At 38.5% G+C, this 17319-nt stretch overlaps 1 protein-coding gene across 1 annotated transcript in view; it reads left to right on the top strand.

Moving 5' to 3' along the window:
• Positions 1-1093: 1093 nt before the first annotated feature.
• The window catches only part of LOC104529187 (beta-chimaerin), a gene marked incomplete at both ends in the record, with an annotated part of 29690 nt that continues 13464 nt past the window's right edge, over positions 1094-17319 (top strand). The window contains 2 exons of the mRNA XM_010173405.1: positions 1094-1132; positions 9047-9102. Coding sequence (XP_010171707.1) covers positions 1094-1132; positions 9047-9102 — 95 coding nt within the window. The remainder of the gene's footprint in view (positions 1133-9046; positions 9103-17319) is intronic.

Genomic DNA, 17319 nt, shown 5'->3' with positions numbered 1-17319 from the left:
ATTAACTTGCACAGTATTAGGAGGTTAATGACGTACTCCCTGTAAATGACTCTTCAGAGTGTTTGGCAACACCACAGTTTAGAGCCAAACTAGTACCTGGTACCTGGTACCCCACCCTTTGTGGTGGGTGTCTGGTAACTTATTTAACTCCTACCTCTCAAGCTTGGCCTCTGCTGGGATTTCTGGAGGTTGAAGCAACAGCCTTTCTTGCAGAGAGCTGGAAACCTCCCAGTGGAGTGGGGCCGGACGCTCGCCATGCCCTCCAGCTGCGCCCGGCTGCCTCCCAGCCTGGAGACCCCCGTGCTCGCTGGGCACTTAACGTGGGGTGGAGGGGTTAGCTCAGGCTACAGACTTATGCTTCAAAACACAGCAGCTCTGCTCCCTGTGCCAAAAATTCGCCCAGCAGCATTGTATAACGCGCTCTAACAGAAGATACCAACTCATTTTGTGCCACTTTAGTCAATAAGAGCAATAATTGTCTGTTTCCATTTGCAGATTTTGCAGTCTTTCCTTTTTCTAACTTTTTATTATTATGTTTGCTGATGCAATTTCTGGGAAATATGCCAGTTACATATTCTAGTGGGTTCAAGATGTGTAATTGAATCTCATTACTGGAACTGTCAGGTCTGTGGATCAGAGTCCAGCCTGAGCTGTACATCTTTTTAGCTAAGGCGCATGTTATTCATTGATGCTCATTTTAAAATCTTAATAGTGGGATTAGAAGCCTGATTGAAAACTGTTAGTGATTTGTTGGTTTATCATGTCAAGTAAAATAAATAAATAAATTCGTTATCAGTCTAGTTAAATATTTTAAAAATACTAATGAGTCAGGAAAATATATGCAAATTTATAAGAAATTAAGTCCTGTTACATTTGAATAATTTTGAAAAAGCACACTGGGTCCACAAGTGGATGAAATTTCTGTTCTTCTCTCACATAAGAAACTGCACTGTAAATGAGCTAGCATCTCTCTTGGGAAAGAGATGTGAATTTTGCTGACAAGCTGACGTCTCTCAGAAGAAAAATGCATGCTGACAGTCTGACCCAGTGGCCAATTGACTGATTTATTTCCTCCTTTTTACTTCTATTTTAGATGCTGAAGAATACCAGCCTCCAATATGGAAATCATACTGTGAGTATATAATAAATTTGAATAATCTTAGTACCTTACCAAGGTGTCACTGTAAGGTCTTTTCCCTTTCTTTGTTTAGAAAAAAGACATAAATGTACTAAGTCCTTGTAGAAATTACTGTATGGGACAGCAGCGAAACCTGAACTTCTCTGGTTCCCTGTGGAGCAAGTGCAGCACAGACTCTCTCGGCTGCCTTACAAGTGTGCAAATCCTGGGTTTCATGGTTTCTCTGCTGAGATTTTCAGGAAGGATTCCAGAGGTAGAGGTTAATACTTCATGTGTTTACTAAAGGTCAGGCTTGAGTATACTTGTCTTTTTATATGGGTCACCAAATCACTTTAAGATAATAGTATTTTTGATCCTTAGCAGTAGAAGCTGATTTTTGAAGTGGTGGTTTAGAAGTTGGAGACACCATTATCAGTTCTTTGAACCTTCCTGTCTGCCTTTAGAAAAATCATTTACATAGAGTGCAGTGCAGAAGTGCATGTTTTATGCTCTTTTTGCTTTGTTCCAAATGTATTTTCTAATAAAGTAGCACAGATCTAAGACAAAATATTGGCTTTTAAAACTCTTATTCAGGATGGCCTTTAAATTTGATCCTTTTATGTTAAATCCTTACTGGAACTTTAATGAAACTGTAGCTTTGGGCGCAGAGGGGTTTGGTTTTGGGTTTTTTTTCTGTTTTCAGATACAGAAGTATCCTAAGCAAAAGTCATCTCTTTTATTGTGGCAACTTCAAATTCAGTACAGTGCCATTACCAAAATGGAACTACGAAAATACAAGGATAACAGTAGTTACATGCAGGTACATGTGTAATTTTAAAAACTGGAATAAACTTGTTGACTTCACTTATATGCACATTAAACTACCTTGCTGACTTCAAAGACATCACCTCTTTGTTACCTGGGAATGACATTGTGCCTCAAAATGGACTGGGATTTTTTCAACCCAAATTTGAGCATGCCATTAAGTTACAAAAATTGTTTCTCAGAAGACTGTTTTGTAGAAACTTTTTTGTTGTTGTGGCATTTTGAATGTATAAGAAAAATGTCCTTAGAAGTCAGCAAGAATATTGCTTTGAGTTGGACCACTCCAGTGTACTTTGCTGGGTACATGGGAAGAAGCAGACACTTGAGCAGGTTTTTTGGAAGAGGAACCTGGCTTACTCAAAATCAATGGAAAAGCTACCATTGACTCTAACGAGACCAAGATTTGAAATGACAGATGTTTCCTTTTTTGCAGGAAGTTTTCATTAAAAAGTCAGGGAATAAGCACATGACTTCACTTACCTTCTCTTAGTTGCCCTACTGCTGCAGTACACAGATCACTGCATGCAGTGAAAAATTTTGGTTACTTTTGCCTAATACCTTACACATAGTCCAAGGAAACTTTTTTGAAATGTAAAAAACCCAGAATGAACTAATAGAATATGAATGTATAATTTCCTATTCAGATATATGGAGGTTGCCAATATTGTGGTAATGACAAAGTCATGGCCTCATCATCTGAACCCTGTATGGGTTGCATGCATGGATGACCTTGGAAAAAATTACACAGCTCCAAAATGCAGAAAATAGTTTAAGGCCACAGAGATTTACTGCTGAGACTGTTTAACCACAGACATACGTTTTTCATTGCAACATTAGGTAATGTATGCTTCTTTACTCTGCTAGAAAAATACCACTCTGGTAAATTAATTATAGACGTTATGTCCAATGATAGTATTAGTCTATGATGCAATCTACTGTCCTGTCTCATCACATTTTTAACTTAGTGTATGTATTTCACTCTTAGCAGTTTGTGTTTGCTACCTATTTAACAAATTATTTTCAGTGTATTTTAGCTAGTAACTTTTAAAGTTTGCTAACATACTATTAAGATACTTTGCCTACAGTTTTGATTTCTTTTTTAAGTCCTGAATAAATTTAGGTGCATTATATTGCCGTTTATTGACACCATGATCAAGGCTTCAATCCTTTTAGCTTCTCAACAAAGGCAAATTTTCCTGTTATGCAGGTGAAAGATTCAAATAAAGAGTATTGCACATATCCATGGGCAAATGCTGACCAAAGCGGATGAGCTTTCAGAATCCAAGCCTTACTCTTTGGCATAATTTACAAGCTTGTTTCAGCATATTTGGAAAAGATGGACAGTTTGAATGCAGAAGATCCTCATTGCTTATGAAGAATTGTTAGAAGGTGCATAGGTTTCACAGATTACAAAGTTTTTCAAACTTTTTCTGATAGCCCTGGGACACAGAGAATAAAATAAACGGCAAGAATAATTTTGTATTACCAGGAAGAGACTTGGGGGAAAAAAATCTGGAAAGTTACTAGCAGCCAGCAATCTGTAGGCAGTGGATTTGATTTCATTTATACCTGAGTAACAGATCAACAAATAAGTATCCTATAAGAAATTTCTCTTTGTAGTCTGCTGTATGTCAAGGAAATTATACAAAATGGTATTTTGCCTTTTTACCATCACTGAGGTAGGAAAGAAAGGAAGATAAGAATCACAGACATGTGGGTTGACGGGGACTTCTGGGCTGAGCTGATCCGGCTTCCCACTCAAAGCACAACCATTGTCAGCTCTAGAGCAGAAAAGCCATGACTTTATCTAGTCAAATCCTGAAAACCTTCAGGGATGGAGCCTCTGCTACCTTTGTGGGTAACCTGCTCCAGTGCTGCACTGCCCTCTTAGAGCAGAAGCAATGATCTTGCCTGCTTCCTGTGACGAGTAGGCAATTTGTTTGACTGCTGAAACAGCATAGTAATTTTTTACTTTGAGCTGCAGCACACGTGCTTGAATTTTGAAGAGATGTAAACCCAGTCTTTTTCTCCTTTTACCACTGTTGAGATTGGCATGTGCTAAGCAAGTCTAATGTCAATGCCACTTCAATGTTTATTTGCATTATTTAGGATCAGTAAGCTGGTGTGAAGCCATGTGGCAAAGCGCAGAGCATCAGCTGATGCCATGCTTCAGCTCCCCATGAAGGGAGTTGCCTTCTGCCCTTCACCAAATAATAAGCACAGTGTCTGAGACTCAGTTTTGTTAGAAATTAAGGCTTTATTTCAGCCAAGCATTTAGGTTCCTAATTAAGCATGTGAGTAATCCCACAGAAATAGGACAGCTCATATTGTTCAAGCTCGGCACGTGGATAAATGCCTGACTGAGATGAGGCCGAGGAGGTAGAACTAAGGAACTCTCTGAACCATTCTCAGAGAGAAGGCAGTATGTTTCTTTGCTGCTTTATAAAAGCGATGATAGGAATTTTTTCTCTCTGCTGGAGCATCACTGAACACTAGTCATAGGTAAGTTAAAGGAGAAAGCTTGAATTCCTGACTCACTGAGAATGAAAAAAGTACAAAGAAACTGATGATAGTCCTTCTTCCCTGGCAGAAAAGGAGTAAGTGTTGATTTTTGCATGTCATCCGTTTGTTTCTTAGGCAGATCAGATTTTTGAATTAGACAATTCTTTCTAAATCATACTGTAGAATTTCCCTTATGCATCCCATGAGACAAGACTCGTCTTCTAGCAGGAACAAAAGAGAGATATATATTCTAACTAGTTACTTTACATCTCAAAGAAATGTTCCCCTAGAAATTAAACAATAAATTAAAGTTTTGTTAACTTTATAAGTTCCCAGGTGACTGTAATACTGTGAATGCTGGCAAACTGTCTGAACTATGAAATATAAAGATGTTCAAGGGCCAATTAAAAGCTACTGCATTTTTCTATTGCAGTGCTGCATTTTGGTCTAATATGTAGTCTGTATTATTACAGTGCATTTCATTTGCATCTGATGCTGAACAAAAAGCTACTCCCAGTCTGATGCTTTTCTCTAAGCAGTAATCATACATTTTCCTTTTGTATGCAGCTGACTTTTTATAAGGTTAATTTTCTCAGGGCTAAACCAATAATGCATCATTATGATCAAGTATCATCTTTTTTATGATCACAGTGGGTTTGTCTCATTAGGGACAAACTGCCTGTCAGTTCTAAATGCTGGAATAGACTGGGTCAGACGTCAATCGCTGCTTACCACTATTAAATAAGTGTGTTTTTCTAATATTCAGTTAACCATATACATTGGATTCTGTTTTAAGATTTTCAGAGGTGGAGGGGGGGAAATGAGGCAGAAAGGCAAGGCTTGTTTGTCATTCAAGCAAGTAAGTGAGGGGCATATGCTTTCTGAACTGAACAGACCATCCCCTGGACTCTGCTGGGGTCTCAGCAATGTCAGCCAGAGTGTGAGTGCCCAGCACTTTGCAAAAAGTATATAATGAAATCAGGCAGAGCTGCAGGATGTTCAGCACTTCTGAAAATGAGGTCACTTAATGAAGTGTCTCTGCTCATTGGAACTTAGCTGTAGGGCACATTTTTCTCAAGTCACCTTAGCCATAATATTGCACTTGTATTCATAGCCCATTAGCAGGCTCTCATGTAGCAATCATTTGAAGCAGAAACAGGAGAGAACTTTTCTAAAGAAGAACACAGATTTTGGTAGGGTTACACTTGCTTTATTCCTTAATACCTCAGTCTGTGAGATACTGCCTTTTCCTAGTTTTTCACTTAACAACACTTTCACTGTTGTTTTAATTCCTTCACCCTTGCCTTGCTGTGTGTCTTTTCTGGGTGTCCTTGGCAGCTGCGTTGCTATCTGTCTCTTCTCTGTTGTTTGTCTTCTATCAAACTGCTTGGCATCACTTACCACAATGCCACGGGTGGTTCTCAGTCTTTTCTTTCTGTTCCCAATCTGTCTTCTCTCCCTCCATCTAATGGTTCTTCATCTCTCTCCAGTAGTTCCACTAGGTTGCCTTTCTGTCAGTTTAATGTCTTTCAATTTAAAGCTAATATGGCCAAATCTGAATTCTTTATCTTTCCCAGGAAACCATTTCCCATTCGTGATGTTTTCTGTGATTACCACTGTTCACAATCTCAATCATGCTCGTTACTTGGGGACATTTTCTCATCCTGCACATGTAAGGCAGCATAGAAATAATAATTATTGTAATAATCTTACTACATTTTTCTCTGATGTATTTTTAAATCAGGTATCTTTCTCAGTTCAGATTATTGTGCAGATTAATTACACATGCCTGTCTGAGAATGACAACAACCTCTTCCAGTCTATTCAAAATACAGTTGTTAAAATGATTTGTCTTCCTTGCATTCGTCATGATTCCCTGCACTGATTCATCCCACTGCATCCTATCAGCATCCAGTTTTTTTGTGTTTGCTTTCAAGTCTTTTGTATATCTACCCTCTCCTGTTTTTCCTTTGTTTTGTGAAATGCTGACTCTTCTCCCCAGCCATGCATCTCCAGTACTATCAGCCTCAGAGATAGAATCATAGAATTGTAGAATGTAGTGGGTTGGAAGGGATCTTCAAAGGACCCCAGAGATCCTTTTGGTCATTTCAGAGAACTCTGCTTTTCTCATTTCTTATAAATGCAGCACATCACAAGATTCTTCCCCTCTACTCTGCTCTAGTAAGGCCCCACCTGGACTGCTGCGTCCAGTTCTGGAGCCCCCAACACAAGAGAGACCTGGACCTGTTAGAACGAGTCCAGAGGAGGCCACGAGGATGATCCAAGGGCTGGAGCACCTCTCCTATGAGGACAGGCTGAGAGAGTTGGGGCTGTTCAGCCTGGAGAAGAGAAGGATCTGGGGAGACCTTATAGCAGCCTCCAGTACCTGAAGGGGCCTACAGGAAAGCTGGGGAAGGACTTTTTACAAGGGTAGTTAATGACAGAACAAGGGGAAATGGCTTTAAACTGAAAGAGGGGAGGTTTAGATTAGATATTAGGAAGAAATTATTGACTGTGAGGGTGGTCAGACACTGGAACAGGTTGCCCAGAGAAGCTGTGGATGCCCCCTCCCTGGAAGTGTTCAAGACCAGGTTGGATGAGGCTTTGAGCAACCTAGTCTAGTGGAAGGTGTCCCTGCTGATGGCAGGGGGGTTGGAACTAGATGATCTTTAAGGTCCCTTCCAACCCAAACCATTCTATGATTCTATAGGCTTCTTATGTGTTCTTCAGACCAACTTGTTTTGCATCACAGCTATCAAGGTTATCTTAGAAACAACTCCACTAGCTTAATTTGTTATGTCAGTTAATATTTAACAAGTTTGATTATTGAAAAACAGGATTTTTGTGGAATAGGATTTTTCAATTAAAATTGAAATGAATAAATTGGGGAAATAGATCTTTTACTTTAAATAGGAAGCAATCATATTTTGAATCCTTAGAGTTCCATGTTTCTACTGGAAATGTGAGGGGGAAGAAAAAAGTTACTGTTTTCCTCGTGGATATGTTTAGCATTAAGCATCAGTGACTTGCTGAATCAGTGGTTGCTCTGATTTCAGACACTCACAAATGGACTCTCAAATAATGATACTGGGCTCCAGAATAATTAGAGTTTTAAAAAATGATCTGTGATTTCTGAAACAAAGTTTCCATGCTTTGCCTGACAGTTCTTTTGGATAGACAAGTCATTTGATCACAAAAGAGTAAAGGAAGGCTTTTAATCTTAGTCACACAATTGCAAGAGGTAAGAAAGACCACAAGTTACCATGAATCTTGTGCAAAAGTCATGGGGGATCTGGCAGTGATGAATGATGCAGGTTAAATCCAAAGGCCTAGAAGAAATTAAGAGCTGGATCGCATCCCTGTGCATTAAAACTGGGAGGGAATATAAAAAATCATGAACTTTCTTTCTGTGCCCCTCCGAGGAACCAAGGATGAAGGCTGGGTTGGGAAAAGTAGAGGTTATGGTTTTTCCTGCTTTAACATTATCAGAGAACAGAAGCCCCCAAAGCTTTCACATCCCCTGAGTGACAAACTTGGATGCAAGCCAAGGACTTCCCACTTGTCAGATTTCGTTGCTCCTGGCCCCATTTAAAGAGAGGGTGCAAAAGGTGGGAGAAAGTGCCAAAGAGTAACACCTACCATTTCAATTCACCTTCTGCAACAAGGCTTCTGTGTTTATCAAACATTCAGCATTTATATTCCTCCCATAAGCTACCCCCTTTTGGGCCATAATTCTGATCTTCACAAGCATTGTGAAGAGCCCTGTGCTAGGAACTCAGTCTTTTAAAAAATTTCATAGACACAACATGATCTTTCCAAATACAAGAAGGTTAGCATACAGAAGGCCTTTCTCAAGGGAGGCAATCCAAACCTCTGGGATTTTTACTGGAGTTATGGAGAGACAGTCTGTCTGCACTGGAATTGATTACTGTCATTGCATGTCAGCTTCTTCTCACAACTCTGGAGTGGAAAGGAAAGAGCGGATCTCATTAAATATATGCAGGGAAGAGGTTGGGGGCCAGGGTTCGGCGACTACCCCTAGCCTCAGGTCTCTCTCCTCCACCCCTCAGAACATCCACAAAATTGATCCAGGGCCATTTGAATAGGACATAATTGCTCTGAAAGGAATGTTTGCTTGCTCGGCAGTAATTGCCAGCAAATCTTGAAATAAATTATGAAATTGTGATGAACTCTTTCAAACATACTGAACTTTTTCTTGGCCTATCCAAAAAAACCCCACTGGTGTTACTGGTAAGCAATCTGTTCTTGAGTTGTTACAGCATGGTATATGTGAAAGTGAGATTTTATCCTGAGACACCTAATAAATCTTTCTAGCTAGTCTTCCCTGGTATAAAAATGTAATAACAAGCACAAAAGGAGATAATGCTTCTCAAAGTTAAACCAATGATCACTTTAGTTAGTTTGCAGGTCAACAAGCAATTTTCATATAAATTACTTAGATACACTGAAATACCTCTGTTTGCTGTCCTGTCCTTTACATTTGCATTTTTCTCTGCAGCCTCTGGCTAAAAAGACTCATCTGAATAAAAGTTTGTGTATGTTGCCATCTTCCAATGATCTGTATGTTTCTGTGTTTGGCAGTGTATCAGTTGCAACAAGAGGCACCACGTCCCAAGAGAATCATCTGTCCTCGGGAGGTCAGTTCTTCTTTTGCCCTACCTTGTTAAATCTGATGAATTGTCAGCAGCATGTGATTACCAAACTATCTTTTGTACAGTCTGTGGATAGTATTCACTTTAATTTTTCTAAGCCATTATTTTATGTAATAATTTTTCTTAAGATTGATTAATTAAAGCAGATTGATATTTGCTAATTAGGCATGGGGGCTTCATTCTACCACTAGAAGCCTCTTCATTAGACAAATGATCATTAATCATTGCTTAGTGTGCTTTTCTGTATACTACCTGAAGTTTTGCGTTTCCTTGTAAAAATGAAAGTGTATTTTCTTCCTGCATCTGCATATTAATGTCTATGTGTTATGTTTCAACATGATACATGTAGCTCCAGTTTGTTGGATGTATTCTGCCAAGGATTATGTTCAAGTTAAAATACTGAAGTGGTAGCCAGAGAGCCCTGTTCTGTCACAGATACTTTAAGGATTATAGGATATTTAGAAATCTATAACGCTACAGGTTTGGCTGAGTCATCTCATTTCCCCGTTTTCTTTTTCTGTATTTCTCCATTTCTACTTAGTTAAATATGTCAGTTCTTCAACTTGCATGGCATAATGTTAATGGAAGACATATGTAGATGTCTCTGCTCAATCAATAAAACTGTGATAGCTTTATCTTCTGTAATGTCAGGGACAAATTCTGTGCAAATAGACATGTAATACTAGTAATAGAAACACTAAACGCATGAAGTGATTGCATGAGATATAAAAGATTATGTGAAAGAAGATAGAAACTATGGTTCATTGGCATGATATATAGCTCTACTCTCAAACAACATCCTGAGCTCTGACCTGCTTCCCACATTGTGTACCCATTGAAGTAGGGCCGTCAGACAGTGTCTATCAAATATTAAAATATACAATCTCAGAACAGTTTTGTGTGGGGCACGAGGTTTTGTACCAAGGCACGGGTAGTTGTCTCAGCTTGTGAAGATCTGTTGCAAAGCCACGAATTCAATCCAGTTTTCTGGAGTCCACCTCGTGCTTTAACTAAAAGGCCATCACATTTTTCTCTCAACTGCCACCTACCAGTTGTTTCAGGGCAGGGAGAGCAAGGTCTTGGCCTCAGACTGGAAGTTCTCAAGCCCCGTCAGTTCAGAGTGGTGCCAAGACATCTTTGCAGGATGCTAAGAAGGGCAAGCAAAAAACCATAGCAGGCCAGCCTTTGTGTCATCCTTTCTCCCTGCCATAGTCAAGGTTTCGGGAGAAGGAGCCTGCTGTAGCCCTGGGGGACTTCAGTGCACATGTGCTGAAGGGTTTTAACAAGACCTTCCTCTCCAAAATTCTCATGCAAAACAAATGACAGGTGGGTCTCTGTGGTTAGTATTCTCTAAAGGAGAGGACATTAAGGTTTTTACTAAATGAATATCACATAACAGTAAACTATTAGTGGTATAGTTGAAAATAGAAACAATTTATTTACTTCCAGTGTGGCCTCTCACTTTGTGTGAGATAATAGTTTATCTAATATTTTATCTATTTATTTCTTACCAAAACTACTTTGAGGAAGAACTTTTCTTGAGAAATGGATGTTTAAAGACTGTAAATATTTGGTGCCTATTCAGGTCCCTTCCAAAGATTTGCACAAAGCAGCTAAAACAATATTATATTAACCAAATTGATAAGTAATTGGCAAAGCAGTACATAACAAAATAAGTAAAAAATGTCTGTTTCTATAAGCTAGGTTTGGTTCTGACTAATGGACCATTTCTAGTGCCTCACTTCACTGACTGAAGAGAGTCCTATTTTGATTTTTATTTTTTTTTTTAAATTTAGTTAAACAGCTGTGTGGTGGTTTCACCCCCAGGTAGGACCCTGCAGTCCTGCACTCACTCTCCCCACCCGGTGAGATGGGAAGGGAATCACAACAAAGGGCGCACAGGATTAAGATGAGGACAGGGAGGGCTCACTCACCAGTTACGGTCACGAGCAAAACAGACTCAACTAGGGGAAGAAAAATCAATTTAGTTCATTACCAGTCATCTAAATAGCACAGTGAGACATAACAACCACATCTTTAAGACACTTTCCCCACCCCTCCCTTCTTCCTGGCAATGAAGCTCTCTCTTTGTTTAGTCCGATGGCCTTTTGTTCAGGTCAATGGCCTCTTTCTCCACCTTCCTCTTTTCAAGACAGTCCTTCCCCTCATAATTATGGATTCGCAGAGGTGTTTCTCTGTTGCTAATTAGCTCAGTCTGGGCTTGGGCAGGTCTATCTTGGAGCCAGGGGAGTTTTCGCAAAGCTTCTCACAAGGTGGCCCACACAGACTGTAAGGTGGGTGTTTTGGGGGTTGTTTTTCTTGATTCTAGTTTGACTTCAGTGTAATCTGATGATTGTATAGGTTTGCCTTGCTAAAGATGGTGTCATCTTAATCCTGAATTTCTGTCAGTTACACAGAAAGATCTCAAAATCTAATTTTGTGTTATGTATGTGAAAATATATTAATCAGCAATACGATAGTTATTTAATATGCAACATGATGCTCATTTAACATCTGGGAAGCAGGTGTCAGCAGGATGTGTGACTGACGGGGGTAAGATTTATCTGTCTGTGTGCATATCATAGGAACTGGACTTTGCTGAGGGTGTTCTCTTGTATAATGTAGGATTCAAACTGCTTCAGGCAAATGTAAAAATTGCAAATAATTTTAAATCCTTCATAGTTATAGGAAGATGTCTTTCATTCATAATTGCAAAATTCTGCACTGTTCACAAGGAAACTGAAGCATCTGCTGCAAACAAAATCTGTAACACCAACAGATAAACTTGTGAAGGGTTGGCTTTTTTTTTTTCCTCTCACCAAATGGCATTTTCTTCATTCCTCTATCTTTTCCATTGCCATCTTCCACATTCTCCACATTCATTTGATCTTCTATTACCTCTCTGTTACTCCATAGTCACAGGGGGTTTAGCCTCAGATCTCTGCAGATCTACCATCTGATTTGTGTGGATTTCTTGATTAACTATACGGTGGAGACAGAAATCAACTCTCCTGATATGCAAACCACCACACTAAAAGCTGGGACTGTAAATAAAACATGAACTTTTATATCTTTGTGTCTTTGAGCTTTGCTGTCATGATTTTCCTTTTTTTATGTTTTTTTTTTTTTTTTTGTCTGCATAAATATCTTGTCAGCAAAAGCAGGTCATTCTTGCAATGGGAATCATATTGAATGGACTGTTAAGGCTTCAGGTATCTAATGGCTTTTAATTAATCACCACTGGAAGCGAGACTAGTGTGAATATCATACCGTCCCAGTAACATTGGATTTCTGCCAATGTCCTAATTTGTAATCATTTTCCTTCCAGCAATGTTTTAATGATTTATTTTTTAAATAGAAAAAGTTCCATTTAAAAGCCCTGTTCAGGTGGAGGAGTGGCTTTGAAATATTGTGTGATGATAGGCACCAAAGAATCAGATCTGTGTTGTGAGGAAGTGATGTTATAAAGCATCTTTTAGGGTATATTCTACAGGAATGCTGATAAAAAATGACATTATCAGAAAATAATTCAAGCATTCAACTACCTGGTTTTATTTGAAAGTAACATTTTAAAAAATTCTTAGTTTTAAGAAATATTTCAGGAGTAGACTATTCAAAGTTAAAATATCTTTTAAAGGAATGGAGACTTTAACAAAGTATAAGAGTTAAGGAACGATGGTGACATTATTTGGGAATATTTTTGATTAAACAGTAGGCTTGTTGTAAATTTCTTTTGAAGAGAGAGTGAGTCTTACCCATGAATTTTTTTATTACCTGTGTAGAAGTATTCATACCTGTGAATGCTATTCCTGTTCTTTTTTAAGAAAGCCTTAATTACTGACAGCAATTTTTGAGGCTGGTGAGTTTGCCTGCATTAGACTTTGCATATTCCTAACAGTGCCTTGGCCAAGCCAGTGTCAGCAAGAGTGAGAAACTCATCTGAATTTCCCTAGTGTAGACAAAGCCTTAGAGCCCTAACTTATATTATTATGTAGAAAAATGTCAGTTAATTGCCTTCCTCGTTGTTCTGAATTCCAAATAGGTTGTGTCAGAAGCAGTAGAAATTATTGTCTATGCCTTTAAAGTATCAAAATTATGGTTTCTTGATTAAAAGCAAATATGATTACATAAGAGAGACTTTTCTCTGAAAAAAATAATCCCTTTTTCTTTTTGCTTAAGTGATTGTAAAGGACTACATATTCAAGCATATTCAGACTGTACCACTGAGTGTCTTTCACTCTAACTATCCGGAGGGTCAGGAGCTGTTTTGATCCTCTGGGTATCCATTACCCAGATTTATCAAAACAAGTGTATAGATAGTGGCATTTCATCAGGCATAACTGTTGAAATGGTCACTAGCAAGTTTATAATGATGTTGCTATCAGGTACATTACTAGCCGAGAATATATAGGATCATTGCACATCTCCAAAAATGAACCACTGCAAATTGCTCTTTACTCAGTTGTCCTCCACGTTTCTTCGGAAGCATGAGATTCAAGCTAAGAACAACGCAGTTAGCAGAGTATCATTAAAATATAACAATATTGAAAAGTGCTTTAAAAATGCTGGTTACTTTTCAGGTACAGAAATGTTTATATTTGTACATAAGAAAAAGCTTGTGATTAGGTAAGCTTGAGCAAGGTTGTTAAAATTAAGCCTTAGTAAGATGTTTGCAGAGTATATCTGACTGGATAATAAGTATTTAATCATTGCAGTTAAGTCTTCCATGAATTTCCTTATTCTGCTCACTTAGTGACCTTTACAAGCTGAATATTTCCACTTTCTCTCTACCCTCATCTTTCTAAGAACAATGTGGTAAAGTATGAGAGAGCTGTAATAAGCATTGAATTTGACCATAAAATTGGTGGTAAATAATGAGAGTAGATTGGAATTTTCATGGCACGTGTTCAAATCACTCTACTGCAAAAAGGCAGGCACTGCCATGGGAAGGTATCTCTTACTGTCAATCCTGAGAGCTTATCTAAGATAATTCAGAATATTATAATATCTTTTCCTTAGAAAGAAACCTCAGAACACACACAGTGACACGCCAACAGACCCCATTAGCCAGCAGTTAAGTTAAAATTAGCAGAATTGTTCTGAAACCTATTTTCATTAATGAAAATGTTTGTACATATGTGACTTAATGGAGCCTATATCTTCAAATTCTTATAATATTGCTGCTGCTTTAATTGTGTTTTTATAATCCTGTCTTTATTATAGAAGCAAAAAGAAACAAGGAGGACACAGCGGTAGTCTGTGGGTTGCAAATGAAACTGAAGAGCAATTTTGCATAGACATTGACAAAGGGAGGAAAGTTCTTCAGCTGAAATCCGTAGCAAAATTGGAAAGTCTGGCTGCACTGGAGGGGGCTGAAAACAGTTGAAGGCCAGGAAGGGTCTTTGGTTAAATCAGTGCAGAGGACCCGTGGAATGGTGGAATGTATTGTATCTAGCATCCCTCTAAACTGGCTACACGTGGGTTTTCCTATTAGGTTTAAATTGTGGGTTTACAGGCAAAGTCATTTTTCTGTGGTATCTCCATAGTGAATGTTGTCCCACAGAATGCCTGTGATTCACAGCAGTGGATGAAGAAAGAAGGGAGGCTAGAATATTGCTTGCCTAAAATTCCCTTTTATTCATCACATCAGAGAAAGTACCAATATTTTTTTCCAAGGTGCTTTAAGGACTGACAGGAAACCTCATCTCTCCTAGCGTCCATGAAGTCTCACCCCGTTGCAGTGGTAGGGTGGTGGAGCACTCAGACAAAGCCACATCATCCTCATTTTAACAGTCCGTTGACTACTGAACTGAGGAGAAAGCTTTCTAGTTATTCTGCAAACACAATAGTAAATATTTCATTCAAGTAGTTACGGCTAAATAAAAATAGGAAAGGTTTGTCTGTTCCACTTGAATTTCACCAGGTTTGATTTACTAATGTTCTAGGTTATGATTTGCAAATTAGGCTGGTGTTAATCTTCATCAGAGGAATATGGTATGAACCAGTTGGTGTGTTTATTGATCACTGCAAAATTGAAAAGTTAAAGCCATCTTTTTGGAAGGCAAGATGATGACTTCCAACTAATGAGCACAAACTGTACGTGACTGTCTTTACGAACTGATGAACTTGCTAATTATCCCTCTGGCTTTGCTTGAAAGCTTCTTTGGGAAGTTTCACCCCCCTGTCCATTATTCCTTGGAAGTGGGTGATGTGTGTGTGTGTCTGTGTTTGTGATTTTCCTCTTCTAATTTTTTATTTCCTTTTATCCTTCTTACATTATCAATCTTTTCATCTAATTCTTTTTGTTTTGACATTATAACAAGTAACGTAAGTAGTTTTCAAGCCAAAATAAATGAAAGCCTGTTTCACATTTCAACCTAGATAAAATTTATTAAATAAGCCTATGTGTAGGTGTAGGTAAGCTATGTTCTTGTATAGCTTTACGTATCTGTTCCAATTTAGGCCAGTATTCCTTGTATCTGGCTAAATAATATATAGAAGGGGGTCTCACTGTCTCTGCTCTCCAACTGATGCTTTGTGAGGTGTCTGGTGTCTTTTTTCAAGATTCACAATGAGAAACACAGAGTATTGAGCAGTTGATGAATTTGTGTTTCCTAATATGAATAAATATAGAAACTTTACACATCTGTCTTGCTTCCTATACTTCCTGTACATGAATGTATATAGCTACACACACAGAATGATCAAATCAACCAGTTACACAGGTCATTTTGCAACACCAAAGAGAAGTAGGCATGAACGTGATGGAGTCTGTATGGTTTTCAAACAAAGACACCTGAATTTCAGGGTTCAGAATTAAAATTCAGAAGGTTTGCAGTATAGATTTCTGTTTATTCTTTGTTTCCAAAATATTTGTGTATCTGTTTGAGTCATGACTAACTAATATGTACTGACACATTTTAACTGCCCTGTACAAATTAGAGAGACTCTGTGTATGTGAAATAGAGATGTTTTTATTAATGGAATGTCTCATAAATAGTTATCAAAATACTTGGCTTTGTTGAAATGAAAGCATCTATAAGGTACCATATTGTTCATCATTTGGGAAATAAATATTCTCCTACTTAGCATTTTGCAGAGGAGCTAATAGGATCTCCACCTTTTCCCAGACTCAGGAAAATAGCTCGCACTATCTAAGCTCCCTTATTCCTGTTCAGGCTTTGCAGATAGCATCACTTAAGAGAAATATCTGTGGTTCCCAAGTCCAGAGCAGTAGTCATAAAATAAACAACAGGAAATAAACTGAATTAATATTATTATTCCTCCCTGGATTTTTGCTTTCATGCTTTCCCTGTCCCCACGCAGAAATGTTCTCCCAGTGTAATGAAGAGGCAGCGTGTCTCACACCCCACGATACTACACAGGGGCTTGTCTAAGGCCCCCTCCTCCTCATTTTCCACCTACTGCATACCCTCTTAGATTTTAAGGCTTGTTTCGTGATTTTCCTTCCACACTTCCAGCCCATACTTGACTTTCTAACCAGTCTCCAGCAGATTGGATATAAATGTTTGTTTGGCACTTGGCAATCGCATTCACTAGGCACCTTGCTGAAGGGCTGCATGTTTACATCAAGTAGTAGCAGTGAGTGGGTTAGGAGGCATGGCTTTTGGGGGTGCATTAGGGTAGGTGACATAGCACCAATAGGTTTGTGCAGATGTACTGTGGGTTGTTGTGCTGTGAGTCACGAATGTTTTAGTGCTTTTCACTGGTTACAGAATTGCAAGCAGCATTTAGAGCGTTGGTATGGCTTACTGCATTTATCTGCTGCTGCTGGGGTTATTTTTCCTCCCATTTAAAATTACTCAACACCTTATTCTTGAAAAAAGCGATCACAGTTTAAATACTATATTCAAATTTTTCATCTCGCGCTCAAGGTAGATTGATATTCCTTCTTATATTTAATGATGCCCTGACTGTGTGAATGGAAGGTGCATAACAAAAGATGACTCCTGCTTTTGCTGTTTGAGCTGTCTACTCCGACTATTTAACAGCATCCTTCTTGTTTAAGATTTATTTCAATTTATTTTCACTCATGTGCAGGAGCACATTATTTTCTTTACTAGGTCAGAAAATACTTGGTTTTTCTTTTCTTGTTCAATCTTGCTCTTTTCTGTTAGAGCTGAATATATACAGAAATATATTCTGGTTTAGTAGCAACAGCAGATGTCCATGTTGGGAGAC

The sequence above is a fragment of the Antrostomus carolinensis genome, unplaced genomic scaffold (genome assembly GCF_000700745.2).
Source record: "Antrostomus carolinensis isolate BGI_N321 unplaced genomic scaffold, ASM70074v2 scaffold7288, whole genome shotgun sequence".
NCBI classification, from domain to species: Eukaryota; Metazoa; Chordata; class Aves; order Caprimulgiformes; family Caprimulgidae; genus Antrostomus; species Antrostomus carolinensis.
Note: the sequence above shows the minus strand (reverse complement) of the source record. Positions and strands in the feature narration are given on the sequence as shown.